Source organism: Nannobrachium achirus (assembly GCF_963921795.1).
Source record: "Nannobrachium achirus genome assembly, chromosome: 15".
NCBI lineage: Eukaryota > Metazoa > Chordata > Actinopteri > Myctophiformes > Myctophidae > Nannobrachium > Nannobrachium achirus.
The window spans coordinates 8,407,584-8,435,582 of NC_137822.1; the positions used below are offsets into that span (position 1 = coordinate 8,407,584).

The 27,999-nt window shown below is 43.2% G+C and overlaps 1 protein-coding gene across 1 annotated transcript; it reads left to right on the top strand.

The window, feature by feature from the left end:
* Positions 1 to 904: 904 nt before the first annotated feature.
* Positions 905 to 27,998, top strand: LOC308299557 (uncharacterized protein). The gene is made up of 16 exons (XM_080743354.1): positions 905 to 1,029; positions 2,860 to 3,947; positions 17,187 to 17,325; positions 18,212 to 18,359; positions 18,454 to 18,544; positions 19,549 to 19,685; positions 20,275 to 20,347; positions 20,704 to 20,834; positions 21,448 to 21,511; positions 21,938 to 22,077; positions 23,180 to 24,196; positions 24,612 to 24,854; positions 24,986 to 25,088; positions 26,206 to 26,373; positions 27,165 to 27,269; positions 27,552 to 27,998. Exons 2-16 carry the CDS (start codon positions 2,863 to 2,865, stop codon positions 27,679 to 27,681), a joined length of 3,774 nt encoding a protein of 1,257 aa, XP_080599480.1. The 5' UTR covers positions 905 to 1,029; positions 2,860 to 2,862; the 3' UTR covers positions 27,682 to 27,998.
* Position 27,999: the final 1 nt, after the last annotated feature.

Genomic DNA, 27,999 nt, shown 5'->3' on the forward strand with positions numbered 1-27,999 from the left:
ATTTTTAAATTTATGGAATTTCTTAGATTTGTTTTTAGTTTTTAATCTTCTGAAATATATGTATATTTTTAATGTAGTAAAAAAAAGTTTTTGTTTGTTTGGGAAACAGTGCTGTAGTGTAGAGTGCAACAATATGAACGAATGGCCCTCTGTTTAGACTGAGGGAAACTTGTCTGCGAATATTTTGTGTGAGATCTAATCAGAAAATGGTAAAGGACACTAGACGTTTAACAAGTGAGGTGGCCTTGAAGGTTGAATTCATTGAGTCTAAGTCTACTCTTCAAACGTCACGTCCCCTGCCCTCCCTCTGGTCTGGTGACGCCAACATCCTTGAGGTCCCCAGGACAAAGTACTGTACCTGGGGCGATGGAGCTTTTGCTGCCCCAGCCCTGTGGAATGCACAATAGAGATTCTGCTCTGGTATCCAGGGAGAGTTTGTGCACAGCTTTTCACAGACCGATGGATGGATGGATGGACGGACGGACGGACGGACGGACGGACGGACGGATAATAATATAGAGATAATAATGTAGCATGCACTGAATGACCAAGCTCCATTTACCTCTTGTGACATGTAACAAAATATACACTGCCATCAAGTGGCTACTGGGTGTATGTGGGTTTAGAGTGGCTTGTGCTGTTTATGAATGTGGAGTGTACTACTCCATAAACAGAACCTATAGAAAAACAGTATAAACTCATGTCAACAATTCAACAGCCAGGAACTGTGTAGGTCAAGAAAGCAAAACCTAGACATGTATTTGTGTTGGCTTTCCTGCTGCTCTGTAGCACTCCCCCAAGTCACCGAGGATGTCCTGTTAGATCTTGTGTGTGTGTGTATGTGAGTGAGAGTGTCCGAATGTGTGCTAATGCGCAATAGGAGGGGAGAATCTCAGGCTGACTGCTCAGATTGTCCAGGACAGTAGAGTTGGTGGAATTGTGTAACTGTGACACAAAACCCGAGCTGCTCATTCTGAGACGAGCCCTCCCTCTTCATCGTTGATCCTCTCCACACACCAACTTATCAAGGTAATAATATGACCAATGCACTGCTTCAAATTCATACTTCGATACCTTTCTGAATGATACATTTGTTTGTGTAGACTTATATTGATTGTGTAAAGTGGGGACATTTCAGTCCTGTCACTGTGTTTTGCAACTGCTTTCATCCTCATGTAGAATGAATGATAAGAGATCACAAAGGAAATATACTCAACCCAGTAAAGCGAGCAATTCAAATTAGAATTATGATTACTATTTGAAGCATGCACTGACTAGGGCTGTCACGATATGACATTTTACATGACGATTAATTGTCACTCAAATAATTGGCGATTATCGATTTAATTGTGTTTTTGTCGTTGATGATTACATTTCTGTTTAGCTTTTAGGCGTTGAAGTTGTACATGGTAGATATGACACATAACCTAAATATACAAATAGATTACTGACATATTTGACAACCTACTACTTAAAACTTTGATAGTGGAAATAGCCGATCTACAAGCTCACAACGTGAGCTTGTAGATCTGCTATTTCCACTATTTCGGAAATTTTTCAACATTCACGATTATGACAAAATAATTGCGATAATGTCAAATAATCACGATTAGACGATTATGTAATAATTGTGACAGCCCTAGCACTTGACTCCACTGAGTTCCAAACAAGTCCACAGTAGATTCACACAATCTGCAAAACCACCCCTGGCGAAACAGGGCTCCATCTGCCTTTTTTAACTGCACTACTAGTATAAGCCACTATCCTGGAAACACTTTCAAATAGACTTAGATTTTAGAAAACAGAGAGTTAAGGAGTGCATCTGTTTGGCTGTAGAGTAAAACATCTCCCAGGAAAGGTGCTCTTTGGTAGTCCGGTGACAAAATTGATGCGAAAAAAGTTAGACCAAGGCACTCTTGAGGGACAGTTAAAAATCCTTTATTTTAGGGCTAATTCATGGAAAGAATAAAACATTCACACATAATGCCTTCTTCGGGGTGACCGAGTCACCCTTTAAAGGACAACTTTAGTTTTTTACAACAAGGGTTCATATTTTAGATTGTAATTAGAGAAAAGAAAAAGTGAGGGTTAAAATGTTTTCATTTGCTTCGTTCTATTGTTTTATCGCGTTTACCGTGTTAAAATGTGGGGCATGCGTACGCATTGGGGCATGTGTACAAGTGGCTAAATATGTCTTTTTAGAGACAATAAGCCAGCAGTTTCTCTATTGCCATTTACAGTAACACTTCTAGCCCCCATAAGTCACATCCAACCATGAAAGGTTGCGTTGTATCTTGGGAATGGACTTATTCTGTGTACAATGACATATTTAGCCACTTGTACGCATGCCCCCAACCACTGAAATAAGAATCTCTAAAACAATAGAAAGAAGTAAATGAAATAATTTGAACACTCATCTTTTATATTCTTTAATTACAATCTAAAATATGAACCCTTGTTGTAAAAAACTAAAGTTGTCCTTTAACTGTCCCTCAAGAGTGCCTTGGTCTAACTTTTTTTGCAGACTTAGATTTTATTTTATCTTCTACACTACAGGATTTAGCAGGTCACACAATGGACCATTGATATGCATCCAGGGTCATTCCTGTGTTAATTCATTCTTTTGACACCGGGCAGTGGGCAGCTTTTTTTTAGGTGTTTTAGGTTGTTTTTGATCGATGCACATGCGCGCATTGTGCTCCTGCTCAAAAGACTGCCCGTACCGCCGTGGCACCGTGTGCAATGAGCACTGCACCACTAGTCCTTGACCCTCCTATTGTGCTGTGCTTTTATTATGTAATGTTTGAAAACATAATCAACCACTTTGAGTCTGAAACAAAGTTTTGCTTTTAATTCCAGACCATGTCGCTTGAAGACCACAGCAACCACTCCATCCACAATGACACTCCGTGGTACACAGAGTGCACTCTCCACCTCAACACAGATGACCGGCGCATTGCACTCTTCCTCCTCTACCTGTTCATCTTCACGGTGGGCCTGTTGGCGAACACTGTGGTCGTCTGGGTCAACTGGCGCCGCCGCCACTCGGCCAACGGGGTCCTCTTCTGCATCATCAACATGAGCCTGTCGGACCTCATGGTGATCGTGGTTTTGCCCTTCTTCATGATGGAGGTGACCATGGACCATGTGTGGTTGTGGGGTCACTTCCTCTGCAAGGTCACCAACCTCATCTACCTGGTCAGTTCCTACAGCAGCTGTATCTTCCTGGCCTTCATGACCCTGGAGCGTTACTTGTCCCTGACCAGGCCTTCATCTGCCACCTGCTTCCCTGTGGTGGGCCGGCGCCGCTGGTTGCTCTGCGGAGGCCTGTGGCTGCTATCCTTCCTCCTGGCACTGTTGGAGAATGTTCATGTGGACCTCCTGGAATGGGACGAGCCAGGCTGTTACGTGATCCCGCAGCAAAATTACACAGCGTGGTACGCAGTGATTGATTTTTCCTTGTTGGTGTTCCAGTTCCTGGGCCCTGCGGCCGTCATCATCACCTTCAACATCCTCATAGCTCGTGCGGTTCGCACGGCTCCGGATGTGCAGGGCCGGCGAGAAGTGTGGCTGGTGCACGTTTACTCACTGGTGTTTTTGTTGTGTTGGCTGCCATTCCACCTGGTAAATATGATGATACTCATGGAATTCCTAAGTCTCTACGGAGACGACAATAACCCCTTTAGTCTTTTTAGCTGTAATACGTTTGAGGTGCTCCAATACTCACACACAGTGTTGCAGGGTTTGAACCTCTTCCACTGCATCGCCAACCCCATTCTCTACAACTTCCTTAGTAAGAGCTTCCGCTACAACCTGATCAATACAGTGATGAACTTCATACCCAGAGAGGAGGCTGGGGTTCCTAACATGGCTGACACAGGGGGGAAAGAGGCCGGGAAGCAGCAGAGGATAAGCGACGTGAGCACCAGTCACTCAGATGTTGAATCGTAAGAAGTCCAGTGATGTAATTGGTAGAATGGGACATCTGTCATATCTATGCAAAAATACAGTTCAAAGACTTTCTCTAAATGATAAAAACCTGTGGAAATGAAAGTAACATTCTGTGGTAATCTGAAGCCACGTTGTCTTTGATGCCTCGGAAATGCAGAGGCTGTAGATTATACACTGTATTATGACGTAGTAGTGTCTCCTTTCCAAGACTCATTGTACCGTTTGTTGTGTAAGAATGATGGGCTTACCATCAGCTTCCCCTTATAATACACATCATGTTTTGCTTTTCAAGACATCAGAATGTAGGAGGAAAGAAAACAATTATTTTCCCCCACTCCCACAGGAACTCACAACACCAGTGGGCCAGTGCAAGATAAGACCTTTTTACTATTTAGCCATTTGCAAATGTGGAAATGTTGTAATTAGTGGCCAAGGCCACGAAGTGGCAATGCCTTGGCCACTCATTGTTATTGGACTTCATCACTATTATTATTATTATTATTATTATTCCGCCACTTTTGCTCTAGCGGCTAGACCGTGCAGTCGCTTTTTACGAAACTCGGCAGTATGGCAGAGGCCTATGCCAAACGGCTAAAACGCGAAGCTCGCAACAATCGGCCAAAGGGTGGCGCTGTAGGAAGCCTTCGAAAGTGCAAACTTTGAACTGGTGTAGCTCATGCCCTGTTTCAGGTACAGCAATGAAACCTGTATACACTTATGCGTCTCCTCATGCCGAACAACTTTTACGCTCTGACTTTTGACCTCTGACCTTTACCTCTCTCACAATTTTGAATTATATGCAAAACAGTCAAAATCTATCTCCTCCTGGGATTTTCGCGTAATGTGCGCGAAACTTTTTTTACATGAACTTTGGACCAACACGGTCATCGCACAGCGGCCGGATTTTCTTTAAAGCGAAACATTATTTTTTAATAATTAACCGTATAATGCAGTTTCATGCAAATTATTCTTCTGCCTCTAAATCATACATGCAAAGTGACACGTTCATGGCAGTATGGCAGAGGACTATGCCAAACGGCTAAAACGCGAAGCTCGCAACAATCGGCCAAAGGGTGGCGCTGTAGGAAGCCTTCAAAAGTGCAAACTTTGAACTGGTGTAGCTCATGCCCTGTTTCAGGTACAGCAATGAAACCTGTATACACTTATGCGTCTCCTCATGCCGAACAACTTTTACGCTCTGACTTTTGACCTCTGACCTTTACCTCTCCCACAATTTTGAATTATATGAAAAACAGTCAAAATCTATGTCCTCCTGGGATTTTCGCATAACGTGCGCAAAACTTTTTTTACATGAACTTTGGACCAACACGGTCATCGCACAGCGGCCGGATTTTCTTTAAAGCGAAACATTATTTTTTAATAATTCACTGTATAATGCAGTTTCATGCAAATTATTCTTCTGCCTCTAAATCATACATGCAAAGTGACACATTCATGGCATTTGGAAAATATGTAGATGGTTAGTCCAAATATCACTGAAAGCAATCTTACTCCAATTGGCCAAAGGGGGGCGCTATACAAAGCGTTTGAAAACTCAAACTTTAAAGGGGCATAAGTCATGCCTCGTTTCGTTTGAAGACATGCAACTTGCTTACACGCGTGCCTTGACTCAAGCTGAAGACATCTGTGTCTTTGTTAAGTAAGCTCCGCCCTTCGATTTTCCGCCTTTTGGAGCAGTTCGTAAAACACTTAAACCATCTTTTATTCCGGAACTTTCGCGTCACGTGCACAGAACTTTTTTTACATGAACTTTGGACCAATATCTAAAGATCTGTCAGATCGGATTTTTTAAAAATTGAAACATGCTTTTTTAATAATTCTATCAACATTGCAAGTTTTATGCAAATTATTCTTCTGCTTCTAAAACAAACATTTAAAGTAATATTTTCTCACTGTGCAGAGCTGTGCATAGCTCACATGGTAAGGCCTTTGTCTATCATTCCAGAAGTCCCCTGTTCAAGCCTTACCTCATGCATTTAAAATACATTTTACAACATTTTGCCGTGAAAACCCTGGTACTGCAACTGAACATGGCAACCCGACCAAACATGGCAACCTTCTTAAGCAAGGGTATAAATAGTGGTTGAGTTGAGGCCACTCCCCCCCTCTCAGATTGTTTGAAGCCGCATGGTGCTGGTGGTTGCTGCTACTCACTGCTACATTATGCAGCAGCTGCAGGTCTGTACACTGTTCATTATTCCAACAACTATTCCAATTTCTAACAGTTTCATTCATTATACTTACCCATACTATAATTTGTCTTTTAGATTTACCTCACCTGAACATACCTACCTGATCCACTCGATACACTGGCTGTGTATGATGGAGGAACAATGTGTCACTTGGTAAGCTGACCATGTGCTCTGAAATGTTATGTTGTTTTTGGTTTTGGTATCTAAATGTTAAACGATTTCTTTTGGAATGTAATGCTTGTATGTTAGCTGCAACGTTGATTATTGAATTGATGTATTTTGAGTTTAATGCCAATGCCTAGTTGGGGAGATTAATGGAATTATTTTGTTTCAAGCCTGTAGTGCAGCAGATTATTTGAATTTGTTGTTTTTCTATTCATTTGGCCTTTTTCTTTGATCCAGGCCAGGTTTATTGCCTAGAACTGAATCTGAAAGATGGCGAGCCTGCAGAAAGACTGACACAATCCTGTCTGACCTATGGTTATGGGTAGGAAAAAGCAGCCGCAGTGACACTCATTCCTAGTTTGATTTGATTTTGAAGTAATGACTTTGAGTTTCTTTATAAAGTAATGATGTTTGAGTGCATTCATTTATTCGTTTATTGTTTCAAACCATGCAGGGGAAGCTCAGCCTCACACCTGAAGCCCATCTGACAATCAGCTGACAATCAGTACCAGCTCCCAGATTGCTTCATTGAAGCCAAAGAACGGCAGTGTAAGTGGGTTCATTATTCTGAATTGTGTGGAACGGGCAGATTGAACACCTCTTCTCTAACTTGTGGCTCAACTGTAATTATTCTGAAGCTCACCTCATTTCTCTCTCCCTCCCCCACCTAGGCTGGCTGGGTTCCAACACCCCCCAATTGGAATCCATAGTCTGCTCTGCCCACAGGACGGCAGCCCCATGTGAGCGTCTAAAGTTCCAAGTTTTGACCCCCAGCCGCCTTCCCCTCAACGTTTTTCAATAAAAACAATTTAAGTTTAGTTAAGTCTGACTCTGCTAGCCACTTACAGAAAATAATGCTGCCAAATATTTTGCAATTGCAAATCCTTTGTGTAAATAAACTGAAATTCATACTATTGCATGACTATTTCTTTATCATGTTTCACAAGCATCTGGGTCTACAATGCCAGGGGTGTAAAAGTGAGTACATTTACTCAAATACTATCCTTAGTATAATTTTGAGGTATTTTATACTTCACTTGTATAGTCTTACTTCTAGGCTACTCCAGTAAATGCTCATGCGTTGCATTGCATTGTGAGCTTGTAGATCTGCTATTTTCAAAAAAATTCAAGTTGATGCCAATACCTTCGTACTTTTATTCAGTATTACTATTTATCTCTATATATTCATGTTATTCCTGGCACCGCCCCTGTTATCCTGTTCATATCCTGAAAAAGGCGGGGGCTGAAAAAGCTGTCCTGAAAAACATCATTTGATTTCCTGTTGTCCTTGCATTAAAGTGTCAGTAGTTGGGTTCTGGGTTGCCATGTCTGCTTATAATAAGCAATTTGTGTCTCGTTAAGATTTTTATTTATCCAGCCCCCACCATGCAGTTGTACAGTGAAACCCAAAATTCAAAAATGGCAAAAATAAACTTTGCCAAAAATCTAAAAATGAAGAACTCGGGAACGGGAACAAAAGGCAAAACTCAAGAAAAAGGCAAAAATAACAAACACTGCACTAGGCTATGGGGCCCTTGCAACTCTCACTGAGATTTGTTCATCTCGCTCTGCAGCTATAGACAGAAAATCACACAAATCAGTACACAGTATCTCTACAGTGATGTGATCATGACGGATTTGTCCGATATCATATTCTATCTAATTGGCTAAAATTGAATTCCAAGGTTTGCAGGATTGCTCCTTTTTGAACAAATTGTCTCAAACGCAGCCTGCTATGTGTGTGAGATTTTGCACACACATTCCCACTAGGCCAAGGAACAGATGCCACCCTTCTCACATTGGCCTGTTATAGAGTCACCAGTGGGCCAAAAAAAACACCTGACCTGTTCGGAAGAACACTGCTTCTAGTTTCTCTTTGATGTCTTCTTTGCTTTCCCTTGATGCTTTTGCCTTGGCCACTTTATCGCTGCTTGCAGCTATATTTAATATTACTATTAGTATTTTAGACTACTTAACGTAAATCATTACGGGTGTGAATGCTGCTGTATAACACACAAGCTTGCCTGTATCATTCAATGAAATAACCTCAATGTGATCCAGTTTAACTGGGAAATGTAAGTAACTGTTGTAATTTGCTGTAGTTGCAGTACACTATCTCGCTTTGTGTTGCTTTGTGAGGAAGTCCAAGCTGATCCTGTGACTTCCATTTCAGCTGCCAGGGTGAGTTTCTTTCCACCTCTAATGACAATGTGGACTTGTTGATAAGAAGAGGGAGAACGAGGACGCAAGCTCATGTATCTGTCCACACCTGGGCTTAGAGAGGTCACAAACCTCTGGAAATGATGAGTGTAGAATACTTCAAATGCAAGGCATAAAGGGGACCAGAACTGATAGATACAGAGATCTCCATGGGCATAAAAGGGACAAACACTGACAGATACAGAGATCTCCATATATGGGCACATCAGTCAGATTGGTGGTGCGGACTGAGGACCGCCCTCACCTCTAGTAAAATAACACGGTGCAAGTTGGCACCTCGACAGATGTTTCCGGGCAACAGTACGCAGGGCCAATGAGGGAGCAGCGTACCTTACGGTTAAACATCTGCATGACTTAATTCACAAGAATCTACACAATTAGAGAAAGGAGAAATAATGTTACTTTGGTCAACGTTGGTCAACGTTTGCCTTTTATTTCTCCTATGTCTGTGGCTCAATTTTGTGTTGAAAATGAAATGTAGCCCAAGGAATGTTTTTTGTGCAAAACAAATGCTTGCAATGTATTCAGAATCATGAAGAACCCCTCGTTTGACCCCTCACATGCTGCTTAAAGCAGATTTCTTTCTTTTTTTAAATCTTTTTATTTTCCTGTAATAGTGGAGTCAATAGGACAGTGAATATACAAATGGCCATAACTTTTTTTCGCGATGTTTCCGGCAGAGCAGGCCTCTCATTCTGTGGACCTTAATGACCAAACTAATAGAAACAGAAACAGAAATAAAAAGTGCGGCATGGCATCACAGGTTCAACCCTATTCCTTGAGCTTTTGGGCCTGTCTGGCGGTAAACAGTCCATTCGTTTTGGAGAGCAGGACAGACAGACAAGCTGTGAACTGTCCTGGGCCAAAAATGTACGTACAGTAAATGGAATGCTTCTATCACTTTGAAATGTATATCTGTGCCATTCTGTCATACACAGAAGGAAACATTTTAAATGGTGCATTTATAGCCTATATACCGCCTTTATCCAAGGCACTTTACAGAGATTTTGCTGTGCATTAAACTCTGGGCAGGAATTTCAGGGAGGCCATGAAGGCCATGGCCGTCGTTGCCCCTCAGTTTGGCCTTGTGCCCCTCCAAAAAATGGCATGGCCTGTGGCCACAGTGGCCTTAATGCCCCAGCTGACTCTACCACTTTTTACTCTGTGTCTGTCTTGCCAACATGTAGACCAGTGTCTTTTGTTGAGTCCCCATTCTCAAACCAATCCAGTATCTTTGATTGGTGCAGGGCTGAGCATGGATCAGATTGTAAATACCAATTTATTTATTTCACAGCAGGTAGTCTTTCAAAGGACCAAAATCTTGTTTTATGTGATGGCCTTCCATCCCTGGCATTTGGCCTTTGTGCCCTCAAACAATGAACAACACCAAAGGCCAAGTGGCCTTGCCCCTAAAATGACGAAATTCCAGGCCTGCCACCCATTCACTTCACACACACATTCATACACCGATGGCAGAGGAAACCATGCAAGGTAACCTGCTCATCGGGTTCCAAGTCCCAAGGACACTTCAACAGTAACTCTGGGGGAGCCCGGGATTGAACTGGGAACCTTCCGTTGCCAAACGGCCACTCTGTATGACATTGTGACAAACTAACTATCTGAAGGTAGCAAAAAGGAACTAGAAAATATTGTTCCTTCGAAACAATTGTGGGCTCGCTTCAAGCCAGAAAACAATGTCTATAAAAGTACAAAATGTCAAGATCGCAGGCAGTGCTCTCTTTGACGTTACTGAAATTAGCTGCATGCATGATTTGAGGCATTTTGTTCCAAAAATGTGTTATGCAAAAGTTGACCCGCTGGTGGCGCTATAACAGGCCAATGTGAGAAGGGAGGCATCTGTTCCTTGACCTAGTGGGAATGTGCTTGCAAGATTTCACGCATATCGCAGGCTGTATTCATGAATTAATTAAAAAATAAAGTGTGCGTGCGTGCGTGCGTGCGTGCGTGCGTGCGTGCGTGCGTGCGTGCGTGCGTGCGTGAATGAATGAATGAATAAATAATAAAGTGTGCGTGCGTGCACGTGCGTTCGTTCGTTCGCTCGTTCGTTTGCACTTTATTTATTTATTCATTCATTCATTCATTCATTGAATGAATGCGTTCGTGGAACGAATGCTCACTACGGTCGTCTGTATTTTTTAAGCCCTGGGAAACCCACCTTAACGCCCTCATTAGCATAATGTATGCGAGCATAATCTATGCAAACCACGCCCACACGCATTTCCAAACCATGCCCCTCCCCCAATTTGCATATGTCGACTAAGCTCCTCCCCTTCATTTACATACGGTCGTCTGCATTTTTTACGCGCTGGGGAACCTACCTTAACACCCTCATTAGCATAATGTATGCGAGCATAATGTATGCAAACCACGCCCACACGCATTTCCAAACCATGCCCCGCCCCCAATTTGCATACTTCGACTAAGCTCCTCCCCTTCATTTACATACGGCCGTCTGCATTTTTTACGCGCTGGGAAACGCCACTTAACAGCCTCATTAGCATAATTTATGCGAACCACACCCACACACATTTCCAAACCATGCACCGCCCCCAATTTTCATACGTCGACTAAGCTCCTCCCCTTCATTTACATACGGTCGTCTGAATTTTTTACGCGCTGGGGAACCTACCTTAACACCCTCATTAGCATAATGTATGCGAGCATAATGTATGCGAACCACACCCAAACGCATTTCCAAACCATGCCCCGCCCCCAATTTGCATACTTCGACTAAGCTCCTCCCCTTCATTTACATACGGTCGTCTGAATTTTTTACGCGCTGGGAAACCTACCTTAACACCCTCATTAGCATAATGTATGCGAGCATAATGTATGCAAACCACGCCCACACGCATTTCCAAACCATGCCCCGCCCCCAATTTGCATACTTCGACTAAGCTCCTCCCCTTCATTTACATACGGCCGTCTGCATTTTTTACGCGCTGGGAAACGCCACTTAACAGCCTCATTAGCATAATTTATGCGAACCACACCCACACACATTTCCAAACCATGCACCGCCCCCAATTTTCATACGTCGACTAAGCTCCTCCCCTTCATTTACATACGGTCGTCTGAATTTTTTACGCGCTGGGGAACCTACCTTAACACCCTCATTAGCATAATGTATGCGAGCATAATGTATGCGAACCACACCCAAACGCATTTCCAAACCATGCCCCGCCCCCAATTTGCATACTTCGACTAAGCTCCTCCCCTTCATTTACATACGGTCGTCTGAATTTTTTACGCGCTGGGAAACCTACCTTAACACCCTCATTAGCATAATGTATGCGAGCATAATGTATGCAAACCACGCCCACACGCATTTCCAAACCATGCCCCGCCCCCAATTTGCATACTTCGACTAAGCTCCTCCCCTTCATTTACATACGGCCGTCTGCATTTTTTACGCGCTGGGAAACGCCACTTAACAGCCTCATTAGCATAATTTATGCGAACCACACCCACACACATTTCCAAACCATGCACCGCCCCCAATTTTCATACGTCGACTAAGCTCCTCCCCTTCATTTACATACGGTCGTCTGAATTTTTTACGCGCTGGGGAACCTACCTTAACACCCTCATTAGCATAATGTATGCGAGCATAATTTATGCGAACCACACCCACACACATTTCCAAACCATGCACCGCCCCCAATTTTCATACGTCGACTAAGCTCCTCCCCTTCATTTACATACGGTTGTCTGAATTTTTTACGCGCTGGGGAACCTACCTTAACACCCTCATTAGCATAATGTATGCGAGCATAATGTATGCGAACCACACCCAAACGCATTTCCAAACCATGCCCGCCCCCAATTTGCATACTTCGACTAAGCTCCTCCCCTTCATTTACATACGGTCGTCTGCATTTTTTACGCGCTGGGAAACCTACCTCAACACCCTCATTAGCATAATGTATGCGAGCATAATGTATGCGAACCACACCCAAACGCATTTCCAAACCATGCCCGCCCCCAATTTGCATACTTCGACTAAGCTCCCCTTCATTTACATACGGCCGTCTGCATTTTTTACGCGCTGGGAAACGCCACTTAACAGCCTCATTTACATAATTAATGCAGCCTCATTTACATAATTAATGCGGACCACGCCCCCAATTTCAATAATTACGCTAATTAGCTCCGCCCCCTGCATTCGCGTGTAATTAGCAACAAGACGCGCACGTCAAATGCATGTTGTGCAGTCTCATTTACATAATTAATGCAGACCACGCCCCAACCTCATTTGCATAATTAATGCAGACCACGCCCCCCAATTTAAATAATTACGCTAATTAGCTCCGCCCCCTGCATTCGCGTGTAATTAGCAACAAGACGCGCGCGTCAAATGCATGTTGTGCAGTCTCATTTACATAATTAATGCAGACCACGCCCCAACCTCATTTGCATAATTAATGCGGACCACGCCCCCAATTTCAATAATTACGCTAATTAGCTCCGCCCCCTGCATTCGCGTGTAATTAGCAACAAGACGCGCACGTCAAATGCATGTTGTGCAGTCTCATTTACATAATTAATGCAGACCACGCCCCAACCTCATTTGCATAATTAATGCAGACCACGCCCCCCAATTTAAATAATTACGCTAATTAGCTCCGCCCCCTGCATTCGCGTGTAATTAGCAACAAGACGCGCGCGTCAAATGCATGTTGTGCAGTCTCATTTACATAATTAATGCAGACCACGCCCCAACCTCATTTGCATAATTAATGCAGACCACGCCCCCCACTTTGAATAATTAGGCTAATTAGCTCCGCCCCCTGCATTCGTGTGTAATTAGCAACAAGACGCGCGCGTCAAATGCATGTTGTGCAGTCTCATTAACATAATTAACGCAGACCACTACTTTTCCTTTTTTTTGCTCATTAACATAATTAACGCAGACCACACCCCTCATTAACATAATTAACGCAGACCACGCCCCCAACCTCATTAACATAATTATTTATTTATTGAAGGAAGGAAGGAAGGAAGGAAGGAAGGAAGGAAGGAAGGAAAGGAAGGAAGGAAGGAAGGAAGGAAGGAAGGAAGGAAGGAAGGAAGGAAGGAAGGAAGGAAGGAAGGAAGGAAGGAAGGAAGGAAGGAAAGAAAGAATTTGCCTAAATTTACGGGGTTCTTAACGAGGAGGCAATTAATGAATGAATGAATTAATTAATTAATTAATTAATTGAGGCACGCACGCACGCACGCACCACGCCCACACGCATTTCCAAACCATGCCCTGCCCCCCCCATTTGCATAAGTCGGCTTAATTTACATAATTAATGCGTGCGACACCCACAAAACTCATTACGTTAGGCCCACTCGTTAAGTCAGACTCCTCCCTCTTGTTGAAACCACGCCCACTCGTTAAGTTCGACTCCACCCCTTGTATTTGCGTGTAATTAGCACGTCAGCGCGGTGACGAGAACGCTTGTCATGCGGCCTCATTTACAGGAAGGAAGGAAGGAAGGAAGGAAGGAAGGAAGGAAAGAAAGAATTTGCCTAAATGTGTGGGGTTCTTAACGAGGAGGCAGTAATTACGCACGCATGCATGCATGCATGCATGCACACACACTTTCTTTCTTTATTTATTTATTTATTTATTCATGTGTTCGTTCATTCATTATATATTTATTTATTTATTTATTTATTTATGTATTTATTTAAATAAATACTCTGTTGCTAGTATCCACAACTTTCCAACATCCCATAATGCATTGCGCAGAAGTTGGATGGAGCTTCCGTGAGCTTGTATGTGTTATTTAATTAAACCAGTAAGACTCCCTAATATATACTGACTGCGTAGCGATTTGCGTGATTTTAGGGCAAAATCTGGAGTAGTGTCCAAAAATGGGTTTTAAAAAATCGGCCTGAAGGTGGCGCTAAATGGGACAGATCCATGTTGATGACATGAGTGTAGAGCAAGTGTGTACCGATTTGTGTGATTTTAGACCAAGATTTGTAGGAGCAGTGTCCAGAAAGAGTTTCGGCCTCATGGTGGCGCTAGAAGAGGAGGGCCATGTGAGAATCGATGGGTGGAGGGCAAGGACTGTCTGTGCAAAATTTGGCACGGATCGGGTCAGACGGTTGCGGAGATATGAGCAGGGCAAAAGTGTGACGGACAGACAGACACCTGGTCGAGGTTTCGATAGTAACTGCGACCTGACGGTCGCAATTTATCAGTCAGTGGCGGCGCAGTTGGGCCTGGTGTGGAGACAGGGAAATAATTCATTCAATAAATGAATAAAGCTCCTTTTAGTTGAGCTTGTACCAGTGAACTGTACTGTCATGAAACTTGTCATAAAGTCTTCAATCAATCACTCGATAAAGGGATCAATACTGCATTAGATAAATAACCCACATTTACCCAAAACAGCTGATCCACAAGCCCACATGCAGCCTTGTAGATCGGCTGTTTTTATTGTTTTAGTTTTTAAATTGTTTCCCCCTTTTTTCCCCCTGACTTAGTCTTTTCTAGGATCACCTTTTAGTTGAGCTTGTACCAGTGAACTGTACTGTCAATGACACTGTATACCTATGACAGTCCTATATCAATAATTAGTTCATTCGTGAATGACTTCCCTGTGGAAATAAGCCAAAAACATTACTAGGATCTCCTTTTAGTTGAGCTTGTACCAAATCATGTTTATTACGTATCTATCTATCTATCTTCCTAAGTCACATGCATTCACATTGCACTGAACGAACGCACGCACGCACGCACGCACGCTGCGCAGGTCAGCTCAGCTCAGCAGCTGGCTTTTTTTTTTTTTTTTTTTTTTTTGTAAAGCTCCAGCCAGAGTCAGGCGCCGAGGTGGGGGGACGGCACCAAGCCGGACTTGCGAGCCCAGGCAGCGGCCGAAGGCCGCTGCCCCCCCCAACCCCCTGGAAGTGCGGTAGACTGCATGCCTCTAGAACCTATCAGTAGGTCCCCATCCATAGACGGCGCTGTAGCCAAGGAATTCTCCCCCAGTCACTCACCTGACACACCAGGAAGTGCAGTGCACCAGTCTGTGTTGGAGAAGCAACATGCATGTTGCACTGCTGCTGCTGCCTCGAGGTAGGAATCACTCATACAGTATGTGTGTTCACTAACAGGGTTAAACTGCTCCACGTTGTCACAGTAATCATTGCTATAGAGTGTTTGTTCAGTAACAGTGTTAAACGGCTCTATATTGTGACAGGAATCGTTCCCACCGAGTCTTTGTTCACTAACAGTGTTACAGTGTGATATGAAAGAATCCACATGAGGGCAGTGTTTCCATTCTCAACTCACTGCAGTTGAACAGAGGGCGGAACCCAATGCAATAACAAGTCCTATTATTTAGAAAGGAGTCACGTCAATGTCAGCATTTCTTTTCCCTCTCTTTTTGCCAACATTTTTTAAATCATTTTTTTTTAATCATTTCACAATGTAAAAACAAAAATCCTTTTGAGAAAAATGTAATGACCTATACACAGTATCTATAGGCTGTGTCTGTGTATCTGAGTGTATTATGTATTTTCAAAGCGAACGTTTGTAACTCAAATTTTGCTTCTGGGGGGTCCCTGGAACTAAATATTTTGAGATGGGGGTCCGTGGCCAAATAAATATCATTTTGGGGGTCCTTCACATGAAAAGGTTTGAGAGCCACTGACATAGTAGTCTCTCAAGAACAGACTAACTGAGCTCCAGTTAAGTGAAAAGGACCTTTTCTTTGACGATGGCTGGCCAGATTGCTGACACAGAAACATAGGTTTTTCAAAAAACCTTAGAAGGATTCAAAAGACACGTATAGAATCTAATTTTCAAAATGTTTCAAAAATAGCAGATCTACAAGCTCGCAGCGCTGTGAGCTTGTGCTATTTTTCAATAGTTAAAGCATTCAATAATTCTAGGCCTAAATTTTAATTATCATGATAAAAACACTTGCGATATTCGTTCCGTTCGAGTTTTAATTTATCGTGAAATCGTCCTCCGTCATGCACTGGGATCAATTTACCTTTTATTTGTCGAGCTGCATATCCGGTACCATTTAAAACACTCTATTGCAGGGGTCTTCAACGCTTTCAGGCCAAGGACCCCTTAGTTGAGAGAGAGATGAAGCAGGGACCCCCACAACCTGTTCAGAGATTCCATATAGTTTCATTGTTTGACAGCACGATCATCAGTGTATTTTGGATTCATGTCAATTTGTGTTTTCAGATATTTAACCACTTGACCTTTCACTCTGTACTTAGTCTGCTCTTTTTCCCCTCTACACCAAAGCTCTTTCCTGAAAATGGCCCATCTACAAGATTGTGAGCTTGTAGATCTGCTATTTTTGGCTAAAGTTCTCGGAATATGGACACTAGGGTTCAAGTGGTTAATGTAAAAAAGGAGAAAAAACTGTTTCTATCAATCAAAGATTTGGAGGACCCCCTGTAGTAACTCTGAGGATCCCCTAGGGGTCCCGAACTCCCTGTTGTAGACCCCTGCTCTTTTGGTAAAAACGTTCTATAATATTACCTACTTGATACAGTCTTTTTTTTTTTCACTTTATCAAATGTCTTTGGCAAATGTTCCGCCCCAGGATAATTGATTTTCATTTGATGAAATTTTCGCATCATCCCATTCCTACCTAGCGCCAGGTTGCGGAGTGACACTGGTGGATCCCAGAGCTCCAGCAACAGTCCACAGCAAAGCGTCAGGTTGAGGAGAGAAGCCGGTGCCCCTACCCCGCAGGAGGCCTTGAAACGCACCCTGAAACAGAAGCTGCATGAGGTCAGGAAGAAGCATTGTTTAGATTTGGGGGGTTAACGTAAAGGGGTACTGTCACCTAAAGGGGTTGAGGGGCAGATTACACTGTGACTTGATCTCTGAAAATGGTCTGAAACAGTCTGAAGCTCATGTCACAGTGTGATCTGCCCCTCGCCCCCCAACAACAGCTGACCTGTACAGTAAGTAAGTAGTCATACAGTCAGGCTATACAGACAATTAATTTGATTGGCTTATATTAACTTGTTTTTTAAGATGATGCTTTAAGTGACAGTAACCCTTTAGGTGACAGGCCCCCTTTAAGATAGATTAAGCTAAAACTAGCAGATCTACTAGCTCACAAGGTGTCGCGACTCGCGATGCAACGCGTTGTGAGCTTGTAGATTTGCTGGTTGATTAATTTAATCTATTAGTTGATTTATATAAAACTAGTCCTGTGCCCGGGGTTGTGTGATTAGTCTCAGAAGTAATGTTGGATAACCCAGACTGGTGCCCGTTGGGCAGAATGGTCACCGTTGACCACTTGTGCAATACCCGTTGTATCCGTCTGTCTGGCTGACACTCTTTTATACCCATATATGGTGTTCCATGTACAGGCCAGTCTGTGATGTCATCTCCAAATTTGGGCACTAGTGTTTTCAGTCAGTGATGTCAGTTGGGCATTGTTACCATTAGTATCAGTGATGTCAGCATGACAGACAGTCAGACGGCGGACGGACGGACAGACAGACAGACATTCGTTAAATTAATGGTTATAGATTAAATAATTCCTGTTATGTAAAAAAGATAAGGACACGCTTTTCGATTAATTGAAAAATGTATCAATAGGATAATTGCTGTTGCAGCTCTAAACTCAACCTAGATGTTGTTCATCGATCTACGATTTCTCTAGAGAACGGCCAGGATATCGCTGCCTAGGATATCGCTGCCTGTCGGAAACCGAAGGACCACCACACACGTGATGAGGAAGTCGTCCAGAGTTTCTGCTCTGCAAGATGACCTCACTCCAAGGCACATCCTCAGGAACATTTTGCAGACGGGTGAACATGGCGGTTTCTCATTGCTTGCATCAGATTTAGATTGTGTTTGTTCTCTCCGTTCCTCTAACCCTGGCCTCTTTGTTATGTCATTCAGAGCCTGAGGTGTCTCTCCTGGTCCAGGAGGAAGCTGTGGGGAAGGAGCCAGAGCCTGCAGCTACTTCCAGCGTGGGCAGAAGCCGTCGCAGGTAAGCTGTGTGTGTCAACTAGGGCATTCACCAAATATTCGAATATTCGAATATCAAAGTCACTATTTGACGTTTTTCACCGAAGTCGAATATTCGCTTATTTTTATTTTTGTATCGTTTTCTCTTTAAAAAAAATATATAGTTTATAAAGCTTGGCTAGATAGGAAGTAATAAGAATGAGTTGTCAATGCCCCTGGTGGATGAATTTGTTAATTTGAACCAGGGGTTCTCAAACCTTTTTTAGGCCGTGACCCCCAAAATAAACATATTTGAACTGGGGACCCCCACCCTGACAAGCACTTGGAATGTAGGTATTACATTTAATGTGACTCGGTTCCGCAGATAAATATTGTGAAAATAGCAGATCTACATGCTCACAACGCCTCGCAGCATGAGGCGTTGTGAGCATGTAGATCGGCTATTTTCACAATGTTCGCCTCTTGCGTACTTAATATTTGACAGTTTGGCCAGTCCTGTCGAATATTCGACTATTCGAATACTTTGAAGTCGAATAATTCGAATACTAAAAATCACTATTCGTGAATGCCCTAGTGTCAACCATAGCTCCTTTTCCACTACAGGGCTGAACTAGAACCCAGAAGTTTCAAGAACCTATGAAGTTCCGGGACTATGTTCTGCTTACGTTTCCATATAACCAGACCCAACCGGGAAGGTAAAAAAACAAAACAAAAAAAAGTGTTTGTAGTCAACAAAAAACAGCCGAGAGCAGCTTCGCTGCTGGCCCTGTCCATGGGTTCCCAGAACTCAAGTTTAGTACTACCTCAAGAGCAGGACCGAAAAAAAAGGTTCCAGGAACCTTGTCTGAAACCGGGCAGTGCGCTATGGAGACTAAACCACAGCCCAAAAAAATAGGTTCAGGTTCTGGTACCACCTTGTTGTTGAAAAGGGGCTCATGCATATAGTACTGTATTTCTGTCAGCAAATCCCTACCCCTATCTGTGTCTCTTGCTATTCCCATTGGTTCATCAATGCTTGTGTTTCAGTTCTAGGCTGTCGGATTTGGAATTTTCCAGTGTGACTTTGGCCGCCGCAGACCAGTCGGTGAGGGGACTGAGCAGAAAGAGACCAACTCGTGTCTTGGATGTAACCGCGTTTGAGAAACGACTCAATCTAGGTGATGGTAAGGTTTAAAATGTACCAATGAATTATGTGCCTTCATTCCCGCATGGTTGGTTCTTGTCCCATTTAGACCTGAAAAAAACTACAAACTAAATCCTCATCCAAGTTTTCTGAAAAACGTCTAATACAAATTACAACAAAATGAATAGTATTGATACAAATACATATATGTAAACATATTTGTACAATGTACATCTCAAAAGCGTAGAAACAAAAAAGCTTGCGCTTATTTCCATTGTTGTCCATCCATCGCGCCACCGAGAGTATCTGTTCAGAGAACCCCAGACTTCCCTTTCCTGATGCGGTCCTTGCGTGCAAAATGTGTGTGTAAATGGAGTGAGTGCCATGTGTTGGGGCGATCTTAACACATGACATAAGGTCTTACTGTTGACACTAGTTTACTCTTACCTCAACCTGTGTTTCACTCTTGCTGTTGCTGCTATGACCTGAATTTCCAAGGCTATGTGCCTCAGGAACATTTTGCAGACAGGTGAACTTGGTCTTTTCACGTGTTTGTTGAGACTTGATTGATTGACCATTTGTTTTCCAAGTGTTTCCCTAACCCTTGCCACTATGGTCATGTCATTCAGAGCCCGCGGCGTCCCTGGAGGAAGCTGCGAGGAAGGAGCCAGCGATGACTGCAGCTGGCAGCATCAGTCCTAGGTAGGCTGTCGACCATGACATGCTCAAAATCGTTGGGAATTGGATTGGGATTTGGGAATATCAATATTATTGTATATCAATATTGTGATATGAGGCTATATATTGTCTGGAATTTAGTAGGCTGCATTACAGTAATGTCATGTTGTGTTCTTGCTTTTTACCCACATAGTGTCATTATCCAAAATCTCTTTATCTTTGATCAAAAATATCCTGCTTTAGTTTAGATTGCCCAGCTCTAGGAGCGAACATCTAATGATTAGATTAATGTGTGTCTAGTTTTTTTTCCTCCTCTGAATATATTGACACATTTCTTTCTGTAAATCCCTGACGTGTTAATTTATTTGCTTGTGTTTCAGTTCTGGGATGTCGGACCTGGATTTATCCAATTTTACCATGGCCGTCGCAGACCAGTCGGTGAGGGGACTGAGCAGAAAGAGACAACCTCGTATCTTAAACGTGACTGCCTTTGAGAAAAGACTCAATCAAGGTGAGGTTAGAGGTTAACCACTGATCACCACTTTCATTCCCTTATGGTCAATTATGACATTTTGTTATTTAATGCAGTGGTTCTCAACCTTTTCAGGCCGCGACCTCCAAAATAATCACATTTGAACTGGGGACCCCCCCCCCCACCCACCCCACCCTGACGAGCACTAAGAGATGAGGCATTACATTTTGTATAACACAGTTCTATTGTGAAAATAGCAGATCTACCGCATTGCGAGGCGTTGTGAGCATGTAGATTGGCTATTTTCACAATTTCTGCCTCTAATATATGACAATTTGGCCAATGTTTAACTTGTCATTTTAGAGGTATTAAAAAGTCCTTAAATTGTCACTTTAGAAATGTGCATACTATTTACCCTCTATACACTTAAAACTTCATATTGGTTTGTTCACTCATTTCATCATTAGAAAAACCTTGATTCCCGGGGGGGAATCAGGTGGAATACTTCAGCAGAAGGGATAAGGAATATGAGCTTGAGGTCTTACAATTAGGGCTTGGTGTTCTTACGACACAACCGCAAACATGACTGCTGTAGTGTTAATGAAGATTTTTTCGCATACGTTTTCTTTTTACCTGGTGTTTCTGTTTGCAGACATTGAAGATAGACCAGCAAGAGAGTCTTCACCCTCCTCTTCAGCCTCTACCAGTTTGTCAGGGTAATGGGATATCTAACGTCATCGTAATTTTCCTACGGTTAAAAGCTTCTCTCAGATCCAGGCATCCAACATACTGTATGACTTCATATTCACATACATAGTTCCCCTGAGTGCCCTAATTTCAAACTGGCTATAATATAGTACGATTATTTTGTTCGGTCACAATTATTTTTGGTTAATTGATCCATGTCGAAAGATTTTCATACATTTTCAAAACATGGCAAAAACCATTTTAACATGGGATTAAATATTAGTCAGAAACCCTGTGGAATTATTGTTTACAAAGCCTAAAAACACAATGGATCATTATGTAATTGTTGTTTGTATTAAACAAATAAATACAAATACAGTTAAATTAAACAATTAATCGTCAAGTACAATTTCATGATCGTGATAGCCTTACATATTGTCTAATATCTTTTGCAGTGAAACATTAAGCTTGAAAACACCATACATGGATGCTCGCACTGAGAAAAAGTCACTTCAGAGAAAGGCACCTCAGCACCGCCAGTTCAGCGTGGAGGCGTTTGAAGAAGGTGTTAAAAGGCAGAGGGTTGGTGACGCTGGTAAGTGTCTGGTGTTGTTGTATTAGAACCTGGGCCAGCTGCTGGAAGGAATATAGCCTGTTATGTGGTATGCATTCGAGCCACGAGCATCTCTTTTCATGGTATGTCTCTGTAGGCCCAGAGGCCTTCTAGTGTGTTGTCTGGGGCTAATCTCACAAACCTCACTGGCAAATGTCTTGTACTTGCCATTAGAACAAGAACCTACCTCAACCCGTTAATCATGTATAAAAGAATTTAAATATTTATAGCCATTGGATCGGGCTGAAACCCTGCCCAAATACGCAGTTGTATGTACTAAACATATTCTATTGTAACAAAGTTAAATAGTTTTAAGTGGGTTCCAGACGGTATGTGGTCACCGCCTCCAAGTAATTCATTTTCAATGAGAGGCGGGCGGCTATTTCGGCCGCGCAGCGAAGTTTAGAGACGGCGAGGCAAGCAGGCGCAGTCCCGTCAAAATCCCCGCGAGCGTGCTCGTTCGTGCATGCACACGCGGGCGGTGAGAGATGGATTGTGTTCATCTTTGTGATACCGCGCTGCATTTACTCGCTGAGCGAGTGTGTTTGTCTCGCGGTCCCCGCGGATCCAAGCGGGAGCCCCTGTGGCAACCGCTGCCCGTCTGTAGAGCGCCTATTACAGTATAACATAGCTTAATAGTATATTACTATAGTATAACATAGTTTAATAGTATATTTCAGTATAACATATTTTAATGGTATATTACAGGGATTACATGTTATTATAGGGATCTATGCAGAGCCCTATGACAACATGCTTTGTTTTGGTATGTTTTTGTCTTGTTTTGATTACTTTTCAAACATATTATTGTAACTAAGGACACGTACAGTATATACTGTAGGATAGGCAGTAATTATTAGCTCTATAGCTTCAGCCTATTCCCTTTGATCACTTCAGACAGTGTTTCTTTTTTTTCTTTTGTGGTTGTATGATTTGTAAAATGCATGACACTGTGAAAGATGATCAACTAAACTGAACTAAATATACGTCATCGACTGGCCACATGAAGCCATGTCATTCTTAGACCCCATGAAGTTTGATATCACCACTAAACCTGCTTTCCTGTTAATGTTCACCCTCTCAGATGTGGCAACTGGCGGAGTGAGTCGGTTCCTCAATAAAACCGAATGCGCTGATGGCCTTACCCTGAATCTGAGTGATGCTGGACCTGAATGCACCAGTAACCTCTATGTCGACCATCCCACCGCCCTTTACGCCCAGCCATCTGTCATGGGCTCATGGTCAGCCATCACTGCCGCACAGGACAAAGCCACGGCCCTGGCATCGCAGACGCAGAGAGACACCGGGTGTGAGGCGGAGGGAGAGATGAGCCAAGACGAGCAAATGGAAGAGGAGTGCAGCGAGTCGATAAGAAAACGACCCGCCTCTTATCCTCCAGCCGAGGGGGAAGAGCAGGTCTCTGCGGAATCTCGACCCGAAGAAGAAGAGGATGCTGCCGCAGCTCCGTCTCAGCCAGACGAAGCGGAGTCTCAGACCAAAGACGAAGCAGTGCAGACAAACCAAGAAGACAAACCGGTCAAGACCGAAGACGAAGCAGTGGAAGTGCAGCCTGAAGAAGACAAACCGGTCGAGTCCCAATCAGAAGAAGAGGCAGAGTCCCAACCAGAAGAAGGAGTCGTATCCAAAATGGATGAAGAGGCAGCAGAGTCCCAACCAGAAGAGGAAGTTGGATCCCAAACGGATGAAGAGGCAAATGAGGTGGCCCCTGATTCCCAATTGGAAGAAGAGGCCCCTGAGTCCCAAATGGACGAGGAGGAGCCAGAGGCCCCTGAGTCCCAAACGGACGAGGAGGAGCCAGAGGCCCCTGAGTCCCAAACAGACGAGGACGAGGAGTCCCGACCAGAAGAAGTGGTCCCCGCACACCAAACGGAAGAAGAGGCAGTTCCTGAATCTCAGTCAGAAGAGGAGAACGGGAAGCCAGAAGCTGCGATGGAGGGAACGCCGGGGCAGCTGTCACATGTTGCAGAGAAGGTCGGTCACAGGGCCTTTCGCTCTGAAGGTGGTGGACATGTGCCCGTTGCAGTGGATGGCGGAAGGGACTACAGGAGCTTGGGGGCAGTACCCAAGGCCACAGAGGCTGGTGAGTGAGCATGTAAAATAAATGTTTCTGTGCTCTCACACTATGGATGTGTGATGCCACTGTATGTCATTTGTTAGTATTGTATTAATTTGTATAGTAAACTACTGACACTACCTACCTGTGTAAAATGATAACAAATCACACACAGTCTCTGACGGCCGGGCTACACCAAGCCGTTTTGTGCGCGTTCTATTTTTTAAGGACGCGTATGCATTTTGTGCACAGACTATCTGGTCTTCCTCACATATACTCCCTTCTTGGTGTAGCCTGGAGCGTTTACGCATACGCGAGCGGCTTCACGGACAGTACGCGCGTATGTGCGCATTTTTTGTTGTAGTCCGGCCGTAAGGCATGCAAGGCAACTTGAGCTTTGATAATATATCAAGTAAAAGGATTTGCGTTTCTTCACCTGTAGACTGGACGGGAGACGCGTCTGCAGGAGACGGTCCGAGTGAGAGGCACAGTGGTCCCCCTCCTGTTGGGCCAGGTACTTCTGCACAGTCTGCTGAGGACCCAGAAGACCAAGAGGACCCTGCTGCAGACCAAGAAGATCCTGCAGACCAAGAAGATCCTGCAGACCAAGAAGATCCTGCAGACCAAGAAGATCCTGCTGCAGACCAAGAAGAGTGGGAGGATGAAGAAAATGATGAGAATGAAGGTTGTGTGTGTGTGTGTGTGTGTGTGTGTGTGTGTGTGTGTGTGTGTGTGTGTGTGTGTGTGTGTGTGTGTGTGTGAATTATTTGAATATAATGGAATTATTTTATTGACTTGTTTTCTAATGTCCTTTAGAACTCTCCATGAAGACTCCTACATTCGTTCGAGCCATAAGGAAGGGTGTGGTCAATAAACCACGGCCCTCACCTACTATGGGGCTTAAAAATGTTCAACCCAGGCAAGTTAAACTCACTAACCTGACTCCGCCAGATGGTGGCAGCAGTGCGTACCGCACTACTTTACCATCTGAGACCGCTCGGGGAGAGTTGATATCACTCCCAGTCCGGACGAATCAGCGGCAGCTACGAGGTGGATTCTGGGTGTAACGTCATGCAGACAGGCCAATATGAGTGGTTGGAGTTGGCACTCCCAGACTGATAGACAGACGGCCCCATCCAATCACCTGCAAAAGAACTTGAAAAAAATGGCCCGCCCCTTACATCGGGTCTGCTCGAGCAATCCCAGATGGTAAAAGTAGGGTGGAATATGCAGTATACGCACTACTGCCACCATTCAGAGTCAGGTTATAAATAGGGATGTCCCGATACCACTTTTTTGCTGACCGAGTACAAGTACGAGTACTTCATTTTGAGTACTCGCCGATACCGAGTACCGATACGAGTACAATTAATGATACAAAATGTCTTTAAATTTCTTTTTTTTTCTTTTTTTTTATCAGATGTTCCTCACTTTCTGGCTGTATATAACACATTACATTGCATTGCTTTCCCAGAACATGCCACAACTGCCACACATTTCACTTTTTTTTCAGGTTTAGCCCATGGAAATTCCTGTACTGTGCATGATCTTCTAGATCTGCTATGCTCAAACATTTTGTATTTTTACTTTTGATACTTTGAGAGAGAGAAAGGCGAAGTGGCAGAACACACAGGGTACTCGGGCGCTTTGTGAGCAGTATCGGACGAGTACCGATACCGGAAAATAGGCCGGTATCGGGGCGAGTACCGATACCACGAGTACCGATACCGCATCCCTAGTTATAAACTCACTGTTGCAGCAGAAGATGCATGTCATTGTCATTAATCACATGAGTTATAAAGCTTGCATGGTGTGAGTGTTTTGAAAGTATGGTGTATGACAAGAACATGTAACCCATGCTTTCTACTGCTGCATGGTGGAAGATTTTCTAGTGCAAGACAACTTCTAACTTGAAATGAATGGCAGTTCTAATGATCTGGATTTTTTTTTAAACATCCAGTTTCTTCATTGACATGATGGTGCCGCTTTAACATGAAGTGACATATTGATTATTTAAATGTACTTTGTTCCTTCAGTATTGAAGATGTGGTTCCAGTTAAACCAAAGAAGCGCACTGCGAAGACGGCTGGACAGAAAAAGCAGGAGCCCCCCTCCATTTTCACCAAGAACTACTGCATGGGCAACTTCAAACACTTTGCTAAGACCAAGGTTTCCTCGGACGTGTACCCTGTCGTTAAACAAACGTAAGTAACTATACTTATACAAGTCTAAAGGCCAGTCCACACCAATGCAACTCCTTGCAAAGAAAACTTTTGAGGCCATTTTAGCTATGTTATTTAATATAATGTGGTAAGACTAGAAATTAATACAGCCAGTCCTTAATGTGTTCGAATACAAACTCTTGAAATGAATGAATGTGACCTGCAGCATCATTTCTGTAGTTCTCTGAGTAGATTAACAGGATACGAAGGAGGATTAAGAGGATGCAGATTTAAGGGAGAAGTGGTGAAATAATTGTACTATATTCAGCAGCTAGTTTGTCACATTTTTCTTACGGTTGTCAAGGTAAGGTGACAATAAAAGTATGCCTTGTCAGCTGTTTACACCATACATATTTTTGTAGATCTGCTATTTTCAGAGTGCAACACCCAAGCACAACCAAACATAAAATTACTTGTTTTTTAGTTCTACTGGATCTCTTCTCCTCTAGTCCCTCCATAACATTTTAGTCTACTTTTGTTGACGAAAGTATATCTCAGTATTACTCTCTCATCATAGCTTAGTTTTTATTTAGGTTTTATTTAGTTTTCGTCAGTGAAAAAAGGTAGTCAAGAAACAATCAACACTGGTCTACCGTCACTTTCAGTTAGCGCTTGATGTATTAATTCTACTGGAACTGATAAATGGGAGGATAACTTGGAAGCTTCCTGGGTTAATTCCATCTGCTCCTCCCAGCCCATGGCGCAGTGTAGGAGGCTTCCAAACAGGAAATTGCAGGTGTTAAAATGTTCTGTTTTCCCTGTTTGTTTAATAGAATGGAGAAGTTCTTTGACCGGATGGTGGAAGACTTGGAGACGTATGCCAAACATGCCAAGAGGAAAACCATTGAAGTGGAAGATGTTATCCTTCTGCTGAAAAGGTGTGTATTGAGTATTGTACCATATTAAGGGCAGGACCAACACGTGGCCTGAATATTTGCTGTTCAATTAGACGAATCTCTACAGACCAATATGTGCCAACCCAGTGTTTTCTTCCCCTATTTAAATTATTTTGTTTAAGACATAGGGCTGCCCTCTCCAAGCCCATGCCAAGCAGATTTGTTGAACCACATTGGCACCTTCTCCCTCTTTAAAATTCCCACCATCACGTTTCTTTTATTCATCTATGTCTATGCATGTGTTGGTGTCTTTGCTCTCTCCAGACAGGGGCATGTGACTGACAAGGTGCCAGTGGAAGTCCTCATAGAAAAATATCTGGACATGGGTGCTCGGAAACAACTGATCCCTTGTGCCTCAAGTGGGAATGTCGTCTTCCCCAAGAGTCTTCCCTAAGCTGGGAACGCTGTTCGTAATTGTCGTGGGTTTTTTCCCCTCTTTGGTTTTTAAAGCTTTAATAGTTAAAGCTCAATTTTGTGATGGCTAATATTGCTATATAGCTGTGGTTCTCAAACTTTTTTATTTCATTTTATTTTTTTCAAGGACCCCCAACTCAGAGTTGCAGAACTGTAATGGTCCATTTAGAACCCCATTTAGCAGCACCATAATGGATAAAAAAAAGAATGGTATTGTTTTGTATCTGCCTTTGTTTCAGAGACATGTTCAGCTTGGCAAACATTTGTGCCTTTTTTCTTCTTTTTTTTTTCCTCCAAT

Bases quoted from the DNA above. Each gene is read 5' to 3' on its own strand.
- LOC308299557 (XM_080743354.1), top strand. From the start codon at position 2,863: ATGTCGCTTGAAGACCACAGCAACCACTCCATCCACAATGACACTCCG. The intron at 17,326-18,211 runs GTCAGGAAGAAG...CGATTTCTCTAG, and splicing joins TGAAACAGAAGCTGCATGAG to AGAACGGCCAGGATATCGCT. The intron at 20,348-20,703 runs GTAGGCTGTCGA...CTTGTGTTTCAG, and splicing joins GCTGGCAGCATCAGTCCTAG to TTCTGGGATGTCGGACCTGG.